This window comes from Aspergillus steynii (assembly GCF_002849105.1).
Source record: "Aspergillus steynii IBT 23096 chromosome Unknown P170scaffold_1, whole genome shotgun sequence".
Lineage (NCBI taxonomy): Eukaryota > Fungi > Ascomycota > Eurotiomycetes > Eurotiales > Aspergillaceae > Aspergillus > Aspergillus steynii.
The window spans coordinates 2,448,418-2,472,232 of NW_020194398.1; the positions used below are offsets into that span (position 1 = coordinate 2,448,418).

Sequence of the window (23,815 nt, forward strand, 5' to 3'; positions counted from 1 at the left end):
TCTGGTCCATTCTCAAAAATCAGAGCCAGGGGGACGGCTTTGCCTGGGCCTGGCCTCAATGTAACCTCGAAAGCCGGAGAGAAGGAGAAAAAGAGAGAAAAAGAAAAAGAAGAAAAAAAAAAGGGTATTTTTTTTTTTAGAAAATAGTGCCACTGGGTCAGGGATTGGCACTAAGCAAATAAATACTCATAATAATAAAGGTTGAAATTTAGACGATTCGACATGTCGACTGTCACGGGGAACAGGGGGAAGGGGATGGAGCGATGCATCACGGCCGGTCACCGTACGACGGTCTCCCCAAGCTCAAGAGACTAAACCACTAAAGCTGACTAGGTCGGTCGGGCTAGTACTTCTGGAGCAGGTTGGTCCATACGAAGGAACTAGCCTGCGGGCAACGGCCAGAATCTAACCACTTTCCAGACTCTTTCCAAGACCCCGGCTAAAATAGGTGCGGCGGATGCCCTCAGCCTTACTTTTCGCCCGCTGAATATCACAGACTCTCCCCAAATAACGGCCGATGTTCTTGGGGTTCTTGACGGAGGGCAGCGTGTAGCACAAAGCGAACGCAGGTAACCTAGCGATCTGCAGAGGCACGCCCTGTCGCGGGTGGTGGAGGTGCAAGAGCGATGAGCCAATCCTTCAATTCCGTCATGATGCATGCTCTGGATCCCTACGCGACGGGATGTTTCTATTCTCAGTGGGATCCTCTTGTCGTTATTCATCAATGACTTTCATAACTAGGTTAAGGGACCACGGAGTAGTGAGTTACTCCGTGGGAACTAGCATGGTGAACTAACTAGCCGTATTAGCCCATTAGTCAAAAAAGGCAATAATAACTAATTCAAATGGCAAAGGGCGATAATTGCGACGCAAGGGTAAAAATCCAAATTCAAAAGGGCTTGTGCATACCAGACTGGCGGACTTTACACTTTGTGCCCTCTCCGTCAATGCGGGTTTATGTTTACTGCGTATACTTGCCCCAAAATTGGAGGGTGACTCCATTCGGTGCATAAACTCTACCTGGGCAGCTCCAGGTCCGGATCGTTGGAAAGATGGTGTGCACGGTAGCCTCGGAGGCGTACGTGACAATTTTTGGGTCTTTCGCAGCTCCGGTGATGTCTCGGAGTTGGCGCTGGGTGGCTGTTCCGGGTGGGATCCTTCCCCGGGATAGAGAGGTCCTTAGCAGGTAACCATCTAGCTATCTGTGCTCCATCGCGTGTTTCTGATCCACAGTTGGGAGTCAATGATCGACGACCCATCCACCGCGTTGAGAAATCCGGTAGGGTAATATAATGCTGCTCATCCACATACCCTACGCGATGTCAAAGCACTCCCACTGCTCTCCTCGATGACGATAGACATATCCTCAGGACGGACGTACATAGACGCGTTGCATCTGCAGCAAATCCATCGGCCTGGTTCCTGGGTTCTGATCATCCCTACTGCCGCAGCAGTAATATCCCAGACAGGGGAGGAGAAATATGAGATATGATGTAGCACATGCATCAGGCCAATTCGAGGCCTCCGGGGCGCCCGAATCTATATTCTATCGCTCATTCGCCATCCAGGGCTTGCCACTCCCCTTCCTCTCATCGAAAGCTATTGCGTTTCCCCGACCGATAAAGTTTAGACCATTTCGAGCTCAAAAAGACAAAGACTCGACCCGGATGATGGTTCCGATTCCCTGTCCTCTTTGTAGGAGCTAGTCGTTTTAGGATCTGGCGCAGTCAAGGCAAATTTTGTGGCGCCTGGATCGTGGAGTGGCGTCTAGGGCTTACGCCGACTTGCATGTTTTGACAGTCTGACGGTGCCATTGCCATGCCTTTGGCAGAGGCGATATGACTGATCTGGCACGGTCGACGTGATCTTCTGAATTATTGAACCATGGATCTTTTTTATTTTCTTCCTATGTGCGGCGCACGGAAGGGGGCACACAATGGCTTCCACCAAGTATACAGAGTACTGCCTGCGTACAGTGAACTCAATAGGTAGGTAGGTAGTAGGACCGGGTGATACCGACCGTTAATGCCGCGAATCGTCCAGTCGAGGCCACTATATGATCATGAGCCATGAATCATACCCCATGAGCTAGGACGCCGAAAAAAAAGAAGGGAAAAAAAAAAAAAAACAGCTCCGACGGTCCTCGCCGGCAGAGAACAAAGAACTCGTTAGCCGGGTCTTGGGGTCAATGCTTGGACGAGCGCCAGTCACAGGCACGTGTTCACTCTCGTATGCGGGACTAAAGCGCTGGCCGGTCACCAATTGGCACTAAATCCGCCGACTAAGTCATTAGTAGGGACTAGGGAGACTAGATGATCGATGGACTGGATATATGGGCCGGGGAGCTGCGACTAGAGGAGATCGAGGCCAGACATTGCCTTCCAAACGATGGAACGGCGCATGCTCCATCGGCTTATCTTTCTTTGTATACTTCGTCGGGCTCCTTTCGTCCATCCCGGGAGAAATGCAATTGTGACGAGACCGCGCAGCTCGATTTCGGACGGTTGACATCCACCTTTCCCCTGGATCGCGACCGGGAAGGCAGGGATCAGAACCGAGGTTCAGGCGCTTTCTGTGCCGCAGGAGCACGCGCCTCGCTCCCCACTCGTCAATCCATGGTCGCGTTCCCTGGGACGGGATGTTCCTGGACCAACAAGATGACATCTTTGGGCGACACTGGCAACAGCGTCACCCCACCGGAGGAGCAGACAACGTAGCAACGCGGAACGGCACGAAATGAAAAGGACCTGGCCGTGGTCGCGGCTTATCTGCCACGGTCGCTTTCACAAAGCGAAAGCCAGACTCCCGTGCCGTGTCCGTCTGGGCGATGGGATGATCAATCCCTGTCGGAGGGAGCGACCGTTCCGTCCTGCGCAGGCGATGATATCAAGGGAGGAAACACGGAGTTATTCTGCGTATATCCAAAGCGTCCAAAACTGCGAGGAACCGGCAAGTCACGTGCCCCGTCATCGCAATGATCGCATCCTCCGTCATCGTTGATCCAGATCTCTCGCACCTCTCGAGAAATGAACCTGCTGCGGACACCATCAGACGATCAATGACATCGTCCGTCACCCTTTTGTCTGTTCTTCATCCACCCGGCGGTGCGTTTCATCGCCCGCGGTTTCTCTCCACCGCCCCAGCGTGTCCACCCGATGGGGTTCTTGAATTCCCATCTCGACGATGACTGGAGCGAAAGGAGGCGACCGACTCAGGGACTAGCTGAGCTCGGGACTGAAGCTCGCCAATGACCAAATCCCGGTGGCAGCGCAAACCCGATTCCGCGCCTCCTTATCGCGACCGTCCCATGATTCCCCCGGAGACACCATCGTATCCATTCTTTTTTTTTCCAGCTCCAAGATGTGATGGGCCTGCCCGATGGGCGCGAGTCAGATCGTCGAACGGTGGACACAAGTTGGATTCGCGTCTATTCCCAGACGGTCGCGACGATGGATCTGGACGGATCGTGGACGCTCCTGCTCCTGCTCCTTCTGTCCTGTCTTCACGGTTCACGTCACCCCCTTATATGGAGTACAATAGAATGATGTTATAGAACCCTTCCTTCGGACCCTGTCGGTGTATGACTAACTCTGTAGCCCCTATACGCAGTATGCGTACTCCGTACTCCAGAGATCTATGAAGAACCCTCCATGAAGCACACTAAACCATCCCTCCCTTCATCGTATCCAGTTACACACTCCCCCAGGGATTCAACGCTGACAGGAACAACAACAATGCATGGTTTTCTTTGCGTAGGATCGGGGTCTCGAGCAAAAGGACCGGTCGCAACGAATGCCCCTTCAATCCGTGGGTAAGGGTGGACCCCTCGAGGGCGACTAAGGATCTAGCGCAGAGACCAAGAGCTCCTTCGCGCTGTCCATCACTGCGTCCCTCGTGCGCTCCACCTTCTGGGATAGGGAGTTGGTTGGAAGTTTGGAACTATGTACTCCGTACGCAGTAGTACTGCAATAACATGGAGGCAAAAGGATTTGGCATTCTGCACGAGCTCCGATTAGGCTCAGCCCTTGCCGTCCCAAAATAAAAAAAAAAAAAAAAAAAGGAGAGAACGACGGAGCATATACGGAGTAACACTGCGAGGATCGGAGAAAATGAGGGAGCGAAGCAAAAGTCCTGGACAGAGTCGGCTCTCCAAGGGTTCCCCCGTTGTCGGCCATTGGCCCTCGGGCTCCAATCTGCCTGCAGAACTAACAAGACTATTTACTCCCCGCGACTTGCGGATGGACAGGGGCCATGACAGCTCTGGATGGAGTCTGCACGCAGAATTAGCCGGATCCTACTCCGCAAGGGGCGGTCTCACGGTAGGGATTCGTTCTATAAGTAGATGGCCCGAACCGAGCCTGCGTCGCCGATCCAGGCAGGTTGCCTGGATAGGAGGTTCTGCCGACCGATCAGCACGGTGGTATCCTGTCCACCGCACGAATAGATGCCCTTGATTGGGTCGTTTGCCCAGCCTTGCTTGTCTATCAAGTCCCGACATCTGCACGAGCGCTCAGCCGTATGGCGAGGCGGGGTGTGGGTTGGTCATGAAGGACTGGATCGCGTCTCAAGTAAGTCATCACATCACAAGCCCTATTACACACCGACCTTCTTTGGCTGTCTGATCGGAGGATATGTGGCCTATACCTAGGCAAAGATGCTTGTGACGGCCGATCGATGGCTTTCTCATCTCCGGACTAATGATGAGAGCAGTTGACTTCCGCGGTCAGGTCCGTGCAAGTGATACGGCTGAGTTTATTCTCCGACGAAAGACGTTCCGATTTCTACATGGCACTCCGCAGCAGGTACGCAGTGGATGCAGGTGATCTGTGCTGGATTGACTGGCTGATTGATAGTGATGGTTAGACCGCTAGATTCAGATCCCCTCGGCGTTTGAAAGACAGAAAAACAAAATAGCTGAGACCCGACAGCTGAGTCAAAAGAAAAAAAAAAGTATTGTCAGCTGCAGAACCAATCAACCCTGGAAGATTCTTCCGCGACGCTGCAGACAATGCCGGTCAAGTCCAGCCGCTGCACGCTCCAGGATGCGAAGAAACAAACACCTTCAAGTCGAAGCCGACGCGCGTTGACGTACGGTACTTTATCCAACATCCATTCCTGCCCGAGAGCCCAAGCAAGCCCAAGAAAAAGGCCTTGACGTTGAAAAGGCAGGGTGTGCAGCAAACACGCCGAGCAGAGTTGGTCGGTCAATCAATCTGCACTATACCACCTGCACTGCGGCGGACTGCACGGTACCTACAGGACCTCACCGTCTGCGGGCAGAACATTAATTAAGGATTCATGATGGATGATGAGGGGAAAAGGACACTAAAGATGGCTCGAGCTCGGTCCCTCCCCAGTTCGGTCAAGTCCAGTGGAGCGCTGCGTCTGACAGGAAGAAAAGACACAAAAAGACCGCCGCTCGTGGATGTCCATTCGTCCACTTTTTGCAGGCCGTGCATTTACCTGCCAGCCAATGGAGGCCATTAAAGGGTAAAGAAAAAAAAAAAAGTGTGTGATTCCTCGTGCAGCTGCCAATGCAGCCCCGTCCTCCGCCATCACGTTGCATTGTGCATTGTTTGTTAAGGTCTTTTTGCCGGACAAAGCAATAGACCTATGAATCATCTATTATTAATTCGGGAAATCCCATTTTGTTCCCCTCCCCGGTCTGGCGTCGGGACAGACATACTGCATGGGGCAAGTATGTGGACAGGGGATCCCCGTGCGACGAAGAGACTTCCTGCATACATGAACTGGCGGTGCCAATCTCTCTGCGCGCGACACGCGTCGTGAGAAACCGAGGCAGGAAAGAAACAGAGTACACCGTACTGACTGCTAGGAGAGACTCACTCCTTGGCCAGTTAACCCTACTTTACCCTAAGTAACCCTACAGTCCCGGTTAAGACATCCCTCCCTTTGTAGTATCCAGGACAAGGCGACCGACCACCCTGATGTCCAAGGCAAGTAATAAATCACCGTAAGACACTGTAAACCATTGATCAAAGACACTGTGCAATAGTCAACATTTCCTAGAATGTCAATCGATCGCATCGCGCAAAACGCGTCGAAACATACCATCTCGATGGCCACATACCAATTCATCCCAGCCTCCCTGATCCCAGGACAAAGTAGACTGGTATATGAATGAAATCCTATCGAGGCTCAGGACTAGAAATTCAACTCAATTCAATTACTCTTGTCTATTATTCTACTTGCCATCCTCTGTCTTCATCTTGTCCATCGCGGTATAGTTATCCGCTTCGCACGATACCCGTCCCTCCATACAAATATATAGTATAGTCTACTGCACTATACCACCTGCAAAATACTTCAACCACCACCCTCACCATAAAAGTCCATAACCACTACAATTCAAAATGAACCTCTCCGCCGTCGTGACCATTTCTCTCGCCTCTCTCGTCCTCGCCTACCCCATCCCCTTCCAGCACCGCCGGGCCTTGAACCCGTTCGCGCTGACGGAGAAACTGATGCCTCACTCGGGGATTCCCCAGACGGTCGGAAAAGTGGGCAAGATCCTGCAATCTTAGGTGTGTGTTGCTGCTTCTATAGTTGAACAGGGGGTTGGAGTGTCGAGAATGAACTGACAGTTCTTTCTGGTAATAGACAGGACTTGGCTATGGGTTGAAGGATGATGGATACTGATACTTATGTTACGGTTTTATGACTTGACTTGATTGGCTTGTTTGGTGTCTTTTTTTTTTGGCTCTTTTTTTGGATGAACATTTGATGCGTTGTAAAATGGAACGGATTATTGATATCACATGTATGCTTCGGAGTGGAAATAAATCAATGGTATTCAAGACTTCATGTCCAATTCGGGACACAACCCCCTCACATTAGAACATGCCCTCCATGTCGAGATCCAGAAACTCCGGATTTCCCACCGTCATGTCCGCCGCACTCAACATGTCGTCGATGTTGGTGTCGAGACCTCCGCCCATGTTCTGCCCGACGCCGCCGTCCATGCCCACGGCCGCCGCCGCGTTGCCCATGATGCGGGTGAGGTTGGTCGCGTCGTCTTCGCCGACCTCAGGGCCGGCCCCCGAAGGCTCCAGATCCATCTGTCCGGGGCCCTCGACGCCGAGCTGCATGTTCTGGATGATGTTGCTCATGTCGAGGTTGGGCATCTGGGTGGTCGGCGCCGTCAGGGCGTTCACGCGGCGCTGCAGGCGCACGACGATTTCGGCCCGCAGCGGATCCTTCTCCGACATCTTGGCCACGTTCTCGTGCTGGATGAGGAGCGCGTCGCGGAGGGTCAGGATCGGGCAGCGCGGCAGCGCCTCCTTGCTGGGATCGACCGGGTGGTAGTGGCTCTGCTCGACGGCGAAGGACTCGGCCAGCGGCGAGCAGATCATCGTCGCCGCGATGTCGATGGTAAGCGGGCCGTTGCCGGCCTCCGTCTGCAGCTTCAGCTCCTCGATGAGGGCTCCAAGAACGCGTACGGAGCCCAAAATGCGAATGCCGGCGATGAGCTGCCGGTGGGTATACGCGGACGGCGTCATGCTCACGTCCGGGCTGGTGCTCCAGAGCATGAGTGCTTGGAACGTGCTCCGAATGCTACCGAGCAGGGAGCCAGGAGCTTGGGTCCAGCCATCCAGCTCGGAACGGCCACAGCTGCCGGTCCGCTGGAAAGAAAGGCAGGGTTCAAGAGCGTCGAGGATGGGTTTGAGATCCGTGCGGGACTGCTGACGCGTCCGGATATCTTTCAGTTGCTCTTCTAGAGGACGCGCGGTGATGTTCAACACCGTCCGATGGATCTCCTTCGCCTCTCCAGAGATCGAACTGGGGCTCACGAGAGAATGTAGCGCTTTCAAGGGTATAGAGGGATCATTTTCGCTTTCCCAGATATGATTGCCCAGCCAGGCTAAAGCAACCACTAGTGACGGAAGAAGGAATGGTTCAAGCAAATCTGATCATACCAGTCAGTGTCCTAAGTTCCAATGTTTGCGTCCGCATTTTAAAAACTCACATTCAAATCCTCCTTTGAGCGTTTCGAATTCCAATTTCCCCGCTTCACAAGCTCCCAAGCTCTGGTCAAATAAAGTGGCCACAAGAAGATAAAATTCCTGTGGACTACAAGCCGACATGGTTTCCTCACTGATGCCCTCTGCGATAAATAAGGCACCAATCCACGACGCGAGGTTTTTATTTTGCTTCTCGTTCAGATCCTCTAGCTTCTGGCTGCAGGATCCACGCTCAAGCAATTTTAAAACAAACGAGTCATTGTTTCCGATCCCAAGGTCGTATGGTTTCAAGTCGTATCGATATTTAAAGGTTAGCACCAAGAGCAGAATGCTTCCAAATTCGTCGTATACAGGCTGACTCTCCCCTTGATCTTCGTCCCAGTGCCATGAATCCAGCAAAGCACAAAGAGGTTGTAGTATCTGCCTTGGGCTTCGGAACAGCAGGATCACATCCAGAGCTTGCGGGCGGCGGGAGAGCGAGTTGCATATATTCTTCAGAGTCATGGTCTCTTTCTGGTTGCACAGGTTGAACATTACCTGACGTACGATTAGTTCTGATTTAGTCAACACCAAGAATCGGTGTCAGAAACCATACCTCGGTGATGGCACCAACAATCGCTCCCGCATTCCCCTCTGTAGATTCAATTTCACCGATCAACTGCTCAGTGCGCTCTGGGTGCATGTTGATCTGCGACACAAGGTGGTCTTTGTTATGCCCGACGGGAACAGTCTGCATGGGGTTCTCGCCGAGTAACCGTTCAATGCTGGACTCGGGTATCAATTTGTGAGAAGCGCAGGCAAACAGAAACTCCTGGCGCACATCCGACAGGACTGTGCTGCCCTGCATGGAAAACATCTGCGAGAAAGACGGGAAGATCCGGGGATCCAACCGGCTTAGCGCATGACTGATGCATAACTCCATCGGTAGGGACACTACCGATGCCGCGAGCATGGCGGCAAAAAAGCCCGGGAGTTTGTTAACCAAGAACGAACGGAACAGAAACATCGTCCGACTGGATTCGTTGCGATACATTGCATTGGAAAGCACGTCGAAGGCGGCAGTTATGATCTCCTCGATCAGCACCTCATTATGACCCTATGCAGATCCGTTAGCATATGAATAACGAAAATAAAAGCACCATCAACCTACGCCGTATCGATTGGTCAGAAAATTGAGCATCATAGTGTCATCGACCAACGGACGGCCCGCAAGCTAGAGAAAAGAGGTCAGCAGAGACTTCCAAGATTTGTGGCTGTTCCTTACCATCGCGTTAATATAAATACAGAGACCAGCTCTCGAGTTTATTATAGGGCCATCCATCACGGAAGCCTCGAATTGTAGCGCATTCACGTTCACATTGTCCATCATGGATTCTTCCAAGGACTTGGAATGCGGTTCTCCGTACAGATTAAATTCCTTCTGCAGGCTGTCCAATCTGTTCCGCAGGGCCAGCGAGACCTCCATACAGAGAGGCAGGTACCCCGATAGAGCCTGGCCCAGTTTCACCTTCAGCGCTAGTGAATGTCAGTCAAAGATGAGCATGTCAAATAAAGCATCCAAAGATTGATGAGAGGTACCTTCGTGCGAATTCGAGGACAAAACGTCCAAGCCTCTAGTCGTACCAGACAAAGCTGCCAGAAGAATTCCCAGCGACTCGAACAAGGAGACCGCGTCCGGGGAGCTCAGCAGCCCTTCCGCCTGCTGGCTGGCATCTAGGTGATTGTTGTGCCAAGAGACGACGGCCTGCATCCAATCCACGATGGCAGCAAGGATGCCGACGGCCTCGGCCAGGCTCTTTGGGGCGTGCCCCGTGGAGATGGAGAGCATCGCATCTTGGATGATTCGGATATCCGTCATGAACGTATAGCATTTCGACGGCTTCTTGGGGTTGGCAGCCGTCTCCGAGTCGGCCGAGAACGGTCGATCATGAATGGACGAGTATTTCAGCAGCGAGTGCAACACCGTCGACGTCTGCACCTGGCCCATTTTGCAGAGGCAGTCTACATAGAGCGGGAGCAAAGGATCCCACTTGATACCGGTTGCCAAGCGCGTCTCGAGCAGCACGTTCAAGAGCGGCGTCTCGCCTATGGGGCATTTTTGTAGGAGGAGCTTTGACAGGTTCTTGAACTCGGCTGCATCGATGCGATGCATCAGACACTGATGGAGGAATGTCCCCCATTGTTCGGAGGACGTCATGATCCGGGTATTCTGGCCTTTTGCCGCGGCTTCAGCGCACTCATAACAATCCAGAAATCCAAATGATTTAGCACATAGGTCCGGGTTGATGGTCCTGGTGCCCAAATCCAGGCATCTTCAATGTCGAAGAAGCGTACAAAGGTATCGGTCACGGGAACCGTCGCCCCAGCATTGTTTGGCAAAACGTCCCGGATTCGCACGTGACTGTGTTATATAATCTAGATCACATGATGTGGCTTGTGCAGTGGTGCCTCAGGCGATAACACGGTCGGCTTATAGTTGACGGCCTGACGGCCTGACAGCCGGGCTGACACCTGGAGATGATGGCACTGGCCACATTGTCATTGTCAAGCCTCCAAAACATCGGTGCGATGCCGAGATTCTCCCTCCGTACTTTACTTTACAGAGAACAGGCCCCGTACGGCGTACAGATCTCGGAAATAAATTCAGCCCTTCAATCAAGGTCCCGGTGAATACGACTACGACTACTAATACGGAGTAAGGAGAGTTAAAAGATTACTAGCAGCGCCCCACCACTTGAGAACCACGGAGTACCTACGGAGCATTACCTACCTCGAGGAGGGTTTCGATTATCGTCACATCCTCACGCCGAGTTCCGTCCAAGGTACTTCCGACGGCGAACCCACCGCGTGGTTCGCACCACACACCGATTGAGTAACCGATGTTTCCATGGATCCATCCAACGGCCTGAGGATAAGAGACCCGTTGAAACAAAGACACGGACGAAGGCCTGGTTCCAGAATAAAAAACACCGTTCAAAGTCCGGATTGGATACCTGATGGTGAGATCCCAGGGAACCGCGTAACGAAAAGACCTACTACGGGGTTGTCAAGCCAGTAAGGAGGACGGAGATAGATCTTGTGCGAATCTGGCATCATCTCCTTGCCGATCTCTCCCCCACCCGATTAGCGAGAGATCTTGGGAAACAGGAACATTTTCCCAGTGTAATCTATTGGTATTCTTTATTTTTGTTATGATTGTTTCAATACCAGTAGCTTCCCCCCGAGCGACTGAGGGGAACGGGAGGTCTACGGAACCAGTCTCCAGTTCTTTTGCTATCCTTTCACTGGCAATCCAGATGAGAGACCGGGATGGTACCGACAGCCTACCTACAGAAACAGGTCTCGGAAATATCCATCAAGCCCTATTTCCGAGCCTGCATGAGAGGTGTCGAACCGGAAAGGGTGAAGATTCTTTATGATTTCATAGCGTGCAATGCACTTGCATGACGGTATATGCACACACAGAATACACACTTGGTGACATAAATCGGGAACCGCTAGTACTCCGTGGTACGGAGTACACAACATGTGTTTACCACATTGATCCCGATCGTAAGGAATCCTCGAGCGTCATAAACCGCAATCCAAAACGGAGAAGAGGGGGCATGAAGAACAAAAAGGAAGAACCCAATTCAGACGAAAGCAACCACGCAAGGCACAGCAAATGCAGCAGAAGCCGACTAGAAACACCAAGAATCCATGACAGATCATTCCACGGTGACAAACCAAAAGCCGAACTCGGCAGATCAGCATTGACCTTCCAACGCACGACCCTGATATGCACGGCCAAGTCAATAATGAGGACATAAACCCTCGACTATTGAAACCCTCCTTGGTCTGCAGAAAGAACTATTCACGGATGGGCTGCAACTTCCCATGTGACCGGCATCTGAGAGACCAAAACAAGGTCCTGACCAACCAAACGACCATGGCAGAAGCTGCCAGATGACGCGTCAAAAACATGGCGCGAAATTTTTCTTTTTCAAAAAAAAAAAATACGGAGTAGAGAGAAACAAAAGCGAAAAAAAAAAAGAAAATCTCCGAACCACGCTGCTTTTCATGTGCATGATTTTCTTTCCCACCGGGTGGAGCCTGTTACCTGTCCAATGTGGCTAGCGGCGAGGGGTTCTTCTGTCTCCTGGATCATCAATTCATTATATCGATCCTGACTCCGTAATAATGATGATCCATGCGGCAAATGGGCTTCCGGCACTCCGCAGTCGGGAGGAGGAATTCCTACCATTACCACCGGGGGATGGCCTCTTTGATGTCAGCCGGGAGAAGTTCGCAAGACCCCCACTCTCAGGGATAAACAAGCGTACCCAGCAGGAATACCGGGGCCCTGACTGAGTAAGGTAAGGTAGTCCGCAGTCCGTAAGAGACCAAAAGGGAAATAAAATGAGAACCAGAACAACACAAAAAAGGGGGGCGGAACGAGAGAGGAAGGGGGCAGGACTCAGTAGGAACCTAGAACTTCCCGTCATTCCCATTGTGAGCTGGAAACTGGAAAGACATTCCCCCCCAAAAAAAGGGGGGGCGGACCAACAACATCGAGATCCGGGCGGACGGAGAGGTCATTGGACGGACTAAATCGAGTCTATCAGCGAGGAGAGCAAATCACGACGCGTAGGGGCACCTCTGGGGGAACGGCATGACATCGAGGGCCCTGAAACGGGCCAGAAAGGGGATGCGACCCATTGACCGTTTTGTTTCAGTTTCCGCAGAGTTGAAGAGCACAGCCAACCGCCGCCTGGAGATGGGGAATCTGACTCGCCGGGGGTCACCCCGATAGGCAGGCGCAGCTCAGATCGGGTCTTTCCTGACTAACCCGGTGGGCGGGGTGGAGTTGGAGGATGGCACTCTTCCTACGGAGTATGTACGCAGGATGTCATGTATCTAGAATGTAGGGAGATGGGTGCTACGTAGATATTTAGGTATCGTCATAGATACCTAGTACGGAGTATATGCCATACAGATCTGGAGGAGTACCGACAACAGAATCAGTCTGAAAGAATCCCCTGCGGGTGACAGGAATTGCTCCCGGCACCCCCGAGCGCGAACCCTCGATGGCCTGGAGGCTAATCGGTCGGCCCCGCCCCTTCAGCCCGCCACCGACAACCTTCCGATCCCAGTCGAAGACTCCAGAACAAAGTTTAAACCCTCGACTGGATTGCCCGATTTTCAGGTCGAGTCCTCTCGCATTCGCGTGGCCAGGCCAGAATCCGATGAGGATGTCGTTCACCGTCGGTCGCCCTGCCCCTCCCTGCTCCATCCAAGGGAAACCTTCCGCTCATACTAGGCAGGGACTCCTCCGTACGTACCAAACACAAACCAGTGGGGTCACCGCGGACCTAAGTTTTTTGGCGCTGCTTGTACCCGGAAGTAGACCCAGCAGTTCCGGTCCAGGGGGGAAGAGCATCCATCGGTCACCTGTTATTTCATTTTTATACGGCAGGAGAATCTTTGCCGCTGGCCTGATTGGAGTTCACCGAACCACGGGGTCTGCATTTCTGTCCTCGGTATTTGCTCCGCGGCTTTCCCGCACCGCAACATGGCTTGTCGAGATGAAGTCGGGGATTTTTTTTTCTTTCTATAGATAGAGATATATATTTGGTATGTTTTTTTTTTTTTTTTTTTTAAAAAAAAAAAAAAAAGTTAAATTAAATTAAAGTAAAGAGAAAAAAAAATCAAACCATCTTTCTTCCTCCTGCGTACTGGTTAGGCCTATTAGGTAGGTAGCCCCTGTTCAAAGACAAGCTGATCTCAAGGGCCAAGAGCCGCCTCGCTGCCTTGGATGTACAAAAGCCTTTCAACCCTCGGCAGAATTACACCGTCGCTTCATCTACGGAGTGCCTATGGGACTTTGGTCCCGTTTCAAAATATAAAAATAACAATGAAAAGGGGGAAACGAAATGAAACTTCAGGACAAAGGGGAATCTTTTTTTGGGTAGTTACGTCGAAAGGGTTAGGTACATTTCAAACATGGGGGGGGGGGGGGGGGTCCCTAACTAACTTTCTCCCGCGCAACCAGCCGGGATAAATGAAGCAATATATAGGTGGATCCATGAGATCTATCGCGCTCAGTAATCAAGAAAAAAAAATCGTATGATCGTCGCTTCATGGAGAGAAGGGTGGGAAACGCAAAAGAAGGATCGCTGTATCCAAGTGCCCACAGAACTCCATCAAATCGCCCTGCGCAGTGATGCTCAAGAATGATAAAAAGGAAAACGGATTACATATATGCAAATTAACCTCGCGCGCTGCGAGGACGGGACAGTTGAGATGACGAGTCTCGAAGGACGTCCGGAGCCCGAGGCCCGACCATCCAATCTTCCATGGCGAGCCAGTCACTCCAACTTCTCTCGGCGGCCTCGATCTCCGAATCCAGTGGCCCCTGGAGCGGACGTAAGAACGGAATGGTTTCAAGGGGCGGCATGTCGTAGTCCTTCTTCACCGAGGCCCAGCCACCACTTTTGGCGGCAAAGAGATAGTTGCGACGCTCCTGTTCGTGTATGTATCCAACGCCTTGCCCCCAATCGTCTCCGAAAAACCCATGAAGCACGCCGGGGAAGTCCATTCCGGTGGCCACCAGGCGACGGATGTAAGGTATCAACGACACGGATGGAGGTAGACTCGAGGTTGACGACGATGTAGACGGCGCCTGCCCGGCAGCGGCAGCGGCAGCGGAGGACGGATCGGTGGATGAATTGAATACGGGATGGGGTAATCGCTGAAACGGAAGACGGATGTTCAGGAAAGAAGAGAGCGCTTGAACCGAGGCACTATGCTGCGCATGATCCAGGAAATACCGCTGACAACTCTGGTAATGAGGATACCATTCGAAGATATCAGGACTGTCGCCCGTGGCCCCTTGCGAAGCCTCGGCAAGTCCAACCATCGCGGACGGGTCGATTTGCTGGGCGGAATTCATCGGGGGTCCGGTCGAATGGTTCATTCGGTATACAGGGTGTCTGCTTTGAGGCTTGATCTTAGCGTTTCTCCTTCCCTGTTTTCGTTTCCATTGGCTTCCGCCATGCACCGCCAGCTTCTCGCTTGCGGGGGGCATTTCCAAGTCACAACCGTTGTTGGGAGACAAACGGGTGTAAATGGGGGCAATTGACCATGAACCACTGGAGGATGGCAGTCGGGGATAATTTACTGGTTTGAGAAGGCAGTCCTGCCTCGTCGGATGAGGAGCGAGACTCTGCGTCGGGGGGATGGCGATGGGGAAGGGGAGGAACGGAACAAGTTCCTGATAGAAAAGCCTAGTCCTCTACCAGGATGAGATTCTTTCACGGACATCTGTTAAGTGGTCCATCTATAGAGAGGACAACCACGACTCATGACAAGAAGACGAATTCAAGACGGGGAGGACAAGGATTCAACGAGGACACGAGTGTAATTCCGTGAGACAGAGGGGGCCCATTTGAGGATATGGGATGAGGGTGCATGGGACATACAAATGGTTTTTTTCTTGAGACCCGTGGTAGGGAAAAAGGAAGAAAAGAAGTGAGGAGACAGGCGAGAATAAAAAAAGAAAAAGAAAAAAAAAAAAGAGAGAAAAACAGGCAGAGAGAAACAGAGACAGAACTGCGGAGCTGGCCTGAAGTGGACTTGTATATTTAGGTGGTGACTAGAACAGGAACGGGTCTACCCGATGAAGTAGGCAATCTTTGGAACGTACCTGGAAAGTTGAATAGGTTGGCCCCCTCGGTGATGCGATTGAAATAGTCAGGAATAAAAAAAAAAAAACCACCTTTATTTTTTTATTGTATTCCTACTTATTTTTTTTTTCGGGAAGAGGGGGGAATTGGATTTATCTTATTAATAACCAATATTGGCGAGTGAGCAGGAAGAATAATCCTGTTCCCACCCAGATCTGGTTCGGCCGGGTCAGTTTAATTCAGTCCAGTTGGTTGGGGGTTGACCTGAATTCGGTCGAGAGGGTTAAATAAATCGTGGACCAAACCATAGCGTAATCAATAATAAGCGCAGTATTTATGAAGTAATATTGAAAAAAAGAAAAGAAGGGGGGAAATAAAACCACAAAATAAATCAAGCCCAATGAAATACCTGAATTCACAGACCTGGGTATTAAAACCTACGGTAGGTACGGAGAGTACCAAAGAAACGCGATGCAAAAGGGAGGGAACGCCGTGCTTTAGTGGATGGCAAAAAGCGCCATGGTCATCGCGTGTCCTTTTGCCTGCTGCGAGTGGATCCGGGAAAATGACGATAGGGCCGTAAAACTAGATCAGAGATATCGGTGCAGGTGCATCGATGCTCCATCCAAACTCCCTCATAGGTCCCCTGCCTTCCGTCCAATGCTGGCCATAGACTCTGTGTCTTCCAAAACCGGGCTGGTAGGGATGGAGGTATCGTGCATACATTTTTATCTCGATGGGCAGAAGCGAGATCTGTGACTTGGAGCGCTGCTTGGGGAAGGATCTCCCCGCTGCTTGGTTTAATTATTATTTTTATTATTATTACTGAGGTTTAAGGTTTGATTATTGATTTATTCTTATATCTACTCCATATGTACCAAGTAGGTTCAAGATGTCGGTGCGAAATACCCAACAGCATAAGCATGGCCTTTTTTTTTTTTTTTTTTTTTTTTTTTTTTTTTTTTTTTTTTTCCTCAATAAAATCCTTGATCTTAATTTACATCTTACACTCCGTATCCCTGGACCCAAGCGATTTGGAGAATGTCCCGCAGATCTCTATGACATTCCCCCCCTACGACGGGAGAGAAATAGAATGCTAGGTATTTACCTTGATTACTAGTCGGAACAGAAGGAGAGAGAAGACGAAAAGAAAAGAAAGAAAGAAAAAAAAAAGCGGCACCTCGCTCAATGTGCGAGATTCACGATCGCCAAATCCCGATCCGACCCAGTATGTCCCGCGGTAGACCCCTTTACGGTACCAGACCGTTCAGGGACTCCATACAGTACCATGGTTGCGAAGGTATTAATAACGTCGCTGAACCTCCCAATGACAGGTATTCGTCGTGAACAGGACCCAGAGTCTCTCGCGGGGGGTTGTCTACTGCGCCTACCCCTTCTCCATCTGGACTTGGATTCCAATATCCACTGCTCTCATCTATAAAGGAGTGACGCTGTGTAAGTGGCGTTCCTATAGTCTTGTCGCCTTGTAGTACATGCTCTGCGGCGGCCAGAGCCCTCTTCACGGGAGAGAAAGTAGAGCCCTGGATCAGTACATAGGTAGGTAGGTAGATAAATATTGAGTCGGGGATGTCTTTGTAAAGTAGAAATCCATCGCTGCGGTTGCTGTTATTTTCGGATTGGTATTGTCGCTCTTCGGGTTTAATTGCGTGGGTATATTTAGCCACTAGGCCTAAGACTAAGTACCCAGAATATTGAAATCCCTCTCCGTTTCCAAATTAATCCATGGATAACCAGAGGGCTTGCAGAAACCAGGTCTCCAGAAGAGGAATGGATTGGTCAACGGTCACGACCTTAACTCGACAGCTGGAGGGGTGGAACAGTCCAATTGACGAATCTACACTTGCATCCGCACTCGCTCCGTATCCTGTTCAGCTCACGGTCTGGAATATAGCTAATAGCACGAACCAAGTTCCATTGAGAACACCCGAGTACCAAGCAGAGAAGAGAATGGCAGGAACAGGTAGTCGGTGGCAATGAGTCGGTAGGTACGTATAGTAGGTAGTAACCTAATCCGGTACCTGGTGGGTAGTCGAACAAAGAAACGCCTTCCTGCACGTAACGGCCCAGGGTACGTACGATACCGTAAGCTTCTAATCCGCCTGGTAATGACTGATTTAAATGCAGTAATTCCATGGAAGGTAAGTAGGTAATATTCTCGTCGTAATGGTAATGACAACGGACGTACGTGCCTCTTGAAGCCGAGCTCCGTCCTTTTTCGACCGACGGTTTTCCACCGACGGATTTGTTCTTCAACCTCCCTTCTACCATACGGATTAGGAATCCAACCCAGCATGCCCCTGTAACTCTATGCAGCGCGACCCGTTCCAGCAGGACAATTCCTGGAATCCAAAAGTCGCCACCTCGGGATGCGGAGTTTTGACACCGGCTCAGGTCCACTTGCTGCAAAATATCAACAACTGCATGCCGTTCATTCGCTGTCGAAAATCCTACATGCCGCTAGAGCTGATGATGCTCTACCTATCCAACCGCACGACTTAGACGACGCGACCCCGCACGCACAAAGGGCAATGCACCTCTGAAAAAAAAAAATCCATTGGAGTGAAGATCAACCCGACCATCGCAATCATGCAAGGTCATGTTCAAGATCCATCCAATAGTTTGGACTTGTATTTCATGATGTTTCTGGTTGACGGCTTACAAACACAGTCCAGTGTCTGCACGCCCATTCATAGATGTACACATGGTGGGAGAATGGAAAAGGAGCGGTGAGAGTGCCTGGCACAATCCTTGTCCTGACAGCTTTTGACAGGTATCGACAAGCCTCTCGAGTCTGATTGAGGTGGAATAGACGTATCGCCCGCCTTCGTATCCTGCACATCAAACCATGATTCGGTGCCGCGTCCTGCTCCGTGGCTGTTGTGTTTTGACCCCGTTGGTGGATTATGCTGACTGCGACTTGTTTCTTATCTAGCTCAGAACCATATGCAGTGAGACTGCGCCATGAGGCTTAGGACGGCATCATGACGATGCACCGGACAGGAGAAAGGTTGCTTTCATGCGAGACCACCGTTGATTGTGTCCGTCGTGCTGGAGGGTCAGCATCTGCCTAGCCTCTCCGGTAATCTTCTCTCGAGGCGGCATCAAAAGACCAGAGGTACCGCGCTGTACAAGTTTACCGACAAATTGTCAATCGACACCTCTTGCTCGCATTGAACCAGCCCTTACCGATAATCCCACATCATGCATCTCATGTATGCAGGACCGCATCCCGAAACCAAATTCGATATCAATTCCAGCATCTCAGACACATAGTCCCCTTTGGCACGTTCGCACAACTGGCTCCGTTAGTACATTTCAAGCTGGGTTTATTGGTGGTCTGACATCGGCGTAAGGGGCGAAGGGGCGAAGGGGCAAAACTGCATGGCGATATGCCAGAGAGAGAACGCACGTTTCCCTAAATGGGTAAACGGATATGGGGTAGCACATTGTTCTTCTGCAAGACTCGGATCCGAGAGAGAAAGGAATTTAGGTTTTCCAGCGACCCTCGGTGTACATTGAACCTCCCGTTCTCCTGAGATCGGTAGGGTTATGCAGGGCATTCCCGATTTGGCAGGTAGACATCAGCGCTAACTTTGCAGGTCGATGCCTGGTATCCAGCACCGAGGACTTTGGTCAGCCAGTGGTACACCTCGATGAATGCCACACAGACCACGCTAATCCAGGAACTCAGCACGGTCGGCCTATCATAGGAACCAGAGCATGAAACCGTGGAATAGGACCTACATGATGCTGTGCCAGTTGTGATGTCCTCGACTTCCTGCACGATTTGTCACCACCGGTTTAGCATTCAATCGATGGGTAAATCCCGCAGAGCAAATCATTCTATACTCGCCTGTGGCCTCAGGGATAGGGAGCGGCCGAGATCACGCAAGGAATTGTTGCCCCCTCTTCCCTGCCGTTGACCCATTCAGCCCGCCTCCATTGTTGGTCACTCCGTAGTGATTTCTTCCATCGGAGAATCCCGACGCCACAGGGATCGGCATGTTAGCCTCATTATTTTCTTGCCACAGTGGCGGAGGACTACGGTTCATAGCCACTAGCTTCACTAGCCTCCCTGGCATCCCTAGCCTCCCTAGCCACAGATGGCTGCATGGACCACTTGACGGTCTGAGCCTGACCTACAGATTATCCAATAGTGAGGCCAGTAAGCACTAACCTGTGAGGTGTGTCCAAGAGTCAACAGAGCAGCTGAGTGACTAGGCAATCTAGGCAATTGCACTTGCGCTAGGTTGGACCATTGATTGGATGAAAGGCTAGCTGATAACCAATGCTAGGTATTGCGGTACGGGATATGAGAATCTAGGGAGATATCACATAATCCTTAGCTATTGAGTGCTTTTAGTTATAGCAATGGAGAAATTGTTAGATGCAACCGGGTTACTCGCTTCATCCAGGGCCGGAATTCCGGAACCAAGGCTATGAATCGAAGCCGCCGTATGCTCTCTCGCTCTCTCTCTATTTGGAAATTGGGGTGACCGCTTTTTTCTAGAGCACGGTAATTCAGGATCAGAGCTTGATTTAAAATGTTCTTCCATTTGACTTCAACAGAGCCCCAGAAATCAGGTCTGAGTGCTATATGTACAGGGTATGGAATTGACTGCTCATATGTCTTTAAATCATGTCGACTCAGACTTTATTTTTCAGCAGCCGATTTTTCAGCCACAAAAATGACCAGAAATTGCGTCGGTTTCAATTTGACCCAGGAACACAATTTATATCATTAAAAAAAAAAAAAAAAAAAAAAAAAAAAAAAAAAAAAAAAAAAAAACGGCGCTCTAGAGACCATTCAAGCATTGTCCAAGTTCTGAAAAGAAAACCTACCTCCATATGGATAGGGCATACTGGCGACTCAATTATTTAACTATTAACAACACAGAGCTTTTTTTTAACTTTACATTTGACTGTTGATACTTATTGATATGCTTGTTTGTTCTTTGGGCAAAAATCCCGTTTATAGCATGCTGAGGTTGTTGCCGGTGCACAGGCACCTGCTTTACGACGGTTATAGGAGTAAGTGTCTGGAACTTTCGTAGATCTTTTATATTTAACCTACGATAATTCTTATATCGAGAAAGTAAGAAGCGATATGGATAACTTTGAAGATGTTGCACCATTGCTAGATGTTATTGGTCCAGAAATATCAAAGCAGAATTGCCAGACCCGGTCAACCTGCAAGACATTTACATACGCGGGAGGTGTGGGCAAAATATACTTGATCAATATTAGTTAGAATATATAGACCATGTCCATGTTCTATTATTGTCGATCACTTAAACCATTGCAATTTGGAGCATACGGCTTAGATTCGACGGCATGTCTGTAGGTATCGGAATCTCCCACTTGCAACGTAGGGTACACACTACAGACTACTTGAATGGATATATTGTGATATCAATTATTGGCAACAAGGATGTGGTATTTACGTCATACCTACCTAGGATCGGAAGTACATGCTGTGATTTCCTCGAGAATTTGTGTTTGCGATATTGGATTCCGGCTACGGTATCGGCTGCTTCGAGATGTCTTCAGAATTATCAGACAGGGATGTTCTGTAGAGAACCATCTACTAATCAGAATGATGCGACCCAAACAATGTCCTCTGTTGTTCATTCACAGTAGGTCATTCTTTTTCAATTCACAGAAGTATACGATGCATGCTGTACCGGGTAGACTAGTGGTGCTGTCATGTACAGGAGGCGTATCGGCGAACGAGGCTTATGAACCGCCGCAGTGGAAAGGCTTGGCTGGTTATGCTTATTCCCGATGTTGACTGTAGTGTTGGCGCTGGACAGGGATGTGATGCAGTCCGGCACACGTGGGGATTATCGACTCGGCATGACGGGCGCTCTCATCTCCAGTGTGTATGCCATGGGACGAGAAGTCAAGATGCGTGGGATATCCTGCTGGACTGTTGCTCATCTTAGAGGGATTGTCTCTCGGTATTCGACACTGCGACCATGCCAAGCGACATCGGCACTTGTCAACTGAGCATTTTATACAATTCTTACGAGCGCTGCACAACCCGAGAAAGCAGCATCATGTCATCCATGTTGACCCATCAAATTACCAGAACAACGACGGATATCCAGATAGAAAGACCGTTCATACAGTCATCTCTTTCAATACAACCTGGAAAGGGAAATGCGATACCGGCATGATCTCTAGACCAGAGGAAAGCGGGTGGTGCTGATGAATATGGCATGGCGCCTAGCTCGCTACAAACCGTTGGACTAGATTTGACCGGGAACCCATTCGGTCACTTCTGGCCTGGCCTGGACCTGTGCTCGGCTTCGATTCACTTTGAATCGACCATGAAGGAACGGTTACATCGGGGTCCATGAAACCCTGCAGAGCGACCGAATCCAAGGAACACAGCAGAAGCGACAAAGAGAAAGATGCGGAGGGAAGATTAAGCTATTTGAGGATTCCAGAAGAAAAATTGAACGGAAAAGAAGAAGAAAAAAGGAGGAAAAGCTAATGGAAAGGAAGAAAAAGGTCCCAGACTATATACCTACGGCTGGTGCGAAACCGGCCGCAATCGGGAACGAACCACCGACATACTGCGCGGGAGACTGCAGAGCGATCAGATGAAGCGCAGTGGCAAAGAAATTGGAACGGTCCAAAGCCATGATTTCTCTCGAGATGGGTGTCGATCCCAGCGATCATGACGAGCCCACGTCGTCAGCGTCAGCGGCGGCAACTTCTTTTTTGTCCCTCCCCCCAGGCCAGCTAATCAGATTCATATCATGATTCGCATTACACAAAAGCGGTGCGAAATCGAATCTGGAGGGTGTTCCCCCACACGGGACAGGCGGATAGATAGGAGAAGGCCGCAGTCTATTAGTCGGGGGTGAGGCGTGTCGCATCACCGATGCGGGGAAGGCATTTGCTGTGCGAGGCTACGGGCCACTGGGATTAGCGCCGAAGATAAGGACGATAGTGGATTTAATAATAAGGACACGAAACGGAAAGGCATGAGCGCAGGCCGACCGACGCAAGGATGGGACGAGAGGACAGGGCGGGCGCATGGGGATGGAGACAGCCGTACCCAAGAGCCGAAATAAGATGCATTAGTCGGGTGCTTGGCGGCCGATCCTGCGACCGGGGGGTGGAGACGCCGTCCAACCTTGGGTCGTGCACCGAAGGACAGAGAGAGAGCACGCAGTACTCCGTAGTAGACTCTACTACTCCGTGGGAGGAGAAGGGATAAATCCCTTGCCGACGGGGGCACTATTTGGCCACTAAGCGGGTTAGTCCCTTCCGTCCGGAGTGGCGATGGAACCGACAGGGAAAAAGCTTTGGGTTGGGCCCAAAACGTTAACTTTAATCTCGGACTTGAGATCCGATTCCCCGGGTCCAGCGGAGGAGACCAGGCCGTCAGTATAGTATAGACTGTATAGTATAGCATGGACATGGGAGCAGACTGCGTGTGTCCGATTGCGGGCAGACCACAGACGGGGAGGGTGACTGGGAGTCGCATGATCGGGATGGGATTGAATTCGGCAGAAGTTCCCCTCGTCCGCCTGGCGAATGAATGACTTGGCAGTCCCTCCGATATGGGGAGACCGGCGGCCCAAACGGGTTAAGCGAGGGGCGACTCCTGATAAGACGTTCTCCTCCTTGAGTAAAACGATCGGATAACCAGTCACGCGGGTTCTTGGCATGTATGGCATTTACGAGAATGTGCTCGGGGGATATACTATGGAATACCCATAGAATATACACAAGAGTATACGGAGGGAGATGATTTATTTACTTTCTACTCTATACTTTATCCTTTATCCTGATCCTCCGACAACTAGAAGATATTCAGGAAGATGGATGACTCAGCACGAGGATTTCCCGGAAGCCCAAAGCGGGCTGGCGGGGGGCGGGTTTCCGCCGATAGATAAGAGGAAAAACTGTGACCTTAAAGCATCGAATAACACTCCCCGAACTTCGGACGTGCCGGTCTTTCCGCCCTTTTCCCACCAATCGCCGCCCGGTGCAACCGTTCCTCTCGTCGCCCGTTCCCACACCCCGTCCAGTCCGACTCCGGCTGCCTCGCCTTCCTCCGCTCGTGCTGCCCGCGACATAAAGCCCCGGCCTCGTCCCCGTTCTGCCTTCCTCCTTCCCATCCCCATTGCC

General features: G+C 50.9%; 4 protein-coding genes across 4 annotated transcripts; 1 reads left to right on the forward strand and 3 right to left on the reverse strand.

Annotated features, from left to right (window-relative positions):
- Window positions 1-6,374: 6,374 nt before the first annotated feature.
- Window positions 6,375-6,660, forward strand: P170DRAFT_469847 (uncharacterized protein; the record flags this gene model as incomplete). Its single annotated transcript, XM_024852680.1, has 2 exons — window positions 6,375-6,521; window positions 6,622-6,660. The coding sequence occupies 2 exons, from the start codon at window positions 6,375-6,377 to the stop codon at window positions 6,658-6,660; spliced, it is 186 nt and encodes a 61-aa protein (XP_024709678.1).
- A 63-nt stretch (window positions 6,661-6,723) lies between these two features.
- Window positions 6,724-10,312, reverse strand: nut1 (putative RNA polymerase II mediator complex subunit Nut1). The gene is made up of 6 exons (XM_024845240.1): window positions 9,561-10,312; window positions 9,247-9,497; window positions 9,133-9,195; window positions 8,578-9,078; window positions 7,988-8,519; window positions 6,724-7,927 (listed from the first exon to the last, which is right to left on the reverse strand). Exons 1-6 carry the CDS (start codon window positions 10,177-10,179, stop codon window positions 6,855-6,857), a joined length of 3,039 nt encoding a protein of 1,012 aa, XP_024709679.1. The 5' UTR covers window positions 10,180-10,312; the 3' UTR covers window positions 6,724-6,854.
- Window positions 10,313-13,977: 3,665 nt separating this feature from the next.
- On the reverse strand, window positions 13,978-15,562 carry P170DRAFT_432010 (uncharacterized protein). Its single transcript, XM_024848168.1, has 2 exons — window positions 15,142-15,562; window positions 13,978-14,953 (listed from the first exon to the last, which is right to left on the reverse strand). The coding sequence occupies exons 1-2, from the start codon at window positions 15,282-15,284 to the stop codon at window positions 14,230-14,232; spliced, it is 867 nt and encodes a 288-aa protein (XP_024709680.1). The 5' UTR covers window positions 15,285-15,562; the 3' UTR covers window positions 13,978-14,229.
- A 6,891-nt stretch (window positions 15,563-22,453) lies between these two features.
- On the reverse strand, window positions 22,454-23,385 carry P170DRAFT_15901 (uncharacterized protein). Its single transcript, XM_024842554.1, has one exon. It carries the CDS (start codon window positions 23,166-23,168, stop codon window positions 22,554-22,556), a length of 615 nt encoding a protein of 204 aa, XP_024709681.1. The 5' UTR covers window positions 23,169-23,385; the 3' UTR covers window positions 22,454-22,553.
- Between the last annotated feature and the right edge of the window lie 430 nt (window positions 23,386-23,815).

What these genes read in the sequence shown, in the direction of transcription:
- nut1 (XM_024845240.1), bottom strand. Translation starts at nt 10,179, where the DNA reads ATGACGTCCTCCGAACAATGGGGGACATTCCTCCATCAGTGTCTGATG. An exon ending in GTCCTCGAATTCGCACGAAG is followed by an intron (nt 9,498 to 9,560) that starts GTACCTCTCATC and finishes GACATTCACTAG; the next exon opens with CGCTGAAGGTGAAACTGGGC. An exon ending in TTCTGACCAATCGATACGGC is followed by an intron (nt 9,079 to 9,132) that starts GTAGGTTGATGG and finishes GGATCTGCATAG; the next exon opens with GGTCATAATGAGGTGCTGAT.
- P170DRAFT_432010 (XM_024848168.1), bottom strand. Translation starts at nt 15,284, where the DNA reads ATGTCCGTGAAAGAATCTCATCCTGGTAGAGGACTAGGCTTTTCTATC. An exon ending in AGGACTGCCTTCTCAAACCA is followed by an intron (nt 14,954 to 15,141) that starts GTAAATTATCCC and finishes GCCTCAAAGCAG; the next exon opens with ACACCCTGTATACCGAATGA.
- P170DRAFT_15901 (XM_024842554.1), bottom strand. Translation starts at nt 23,168, where the DNA reads ATGCGACTCCCAGTCACCCTCCCCGTCTGTGGTCTGCCCGCAATCGGA.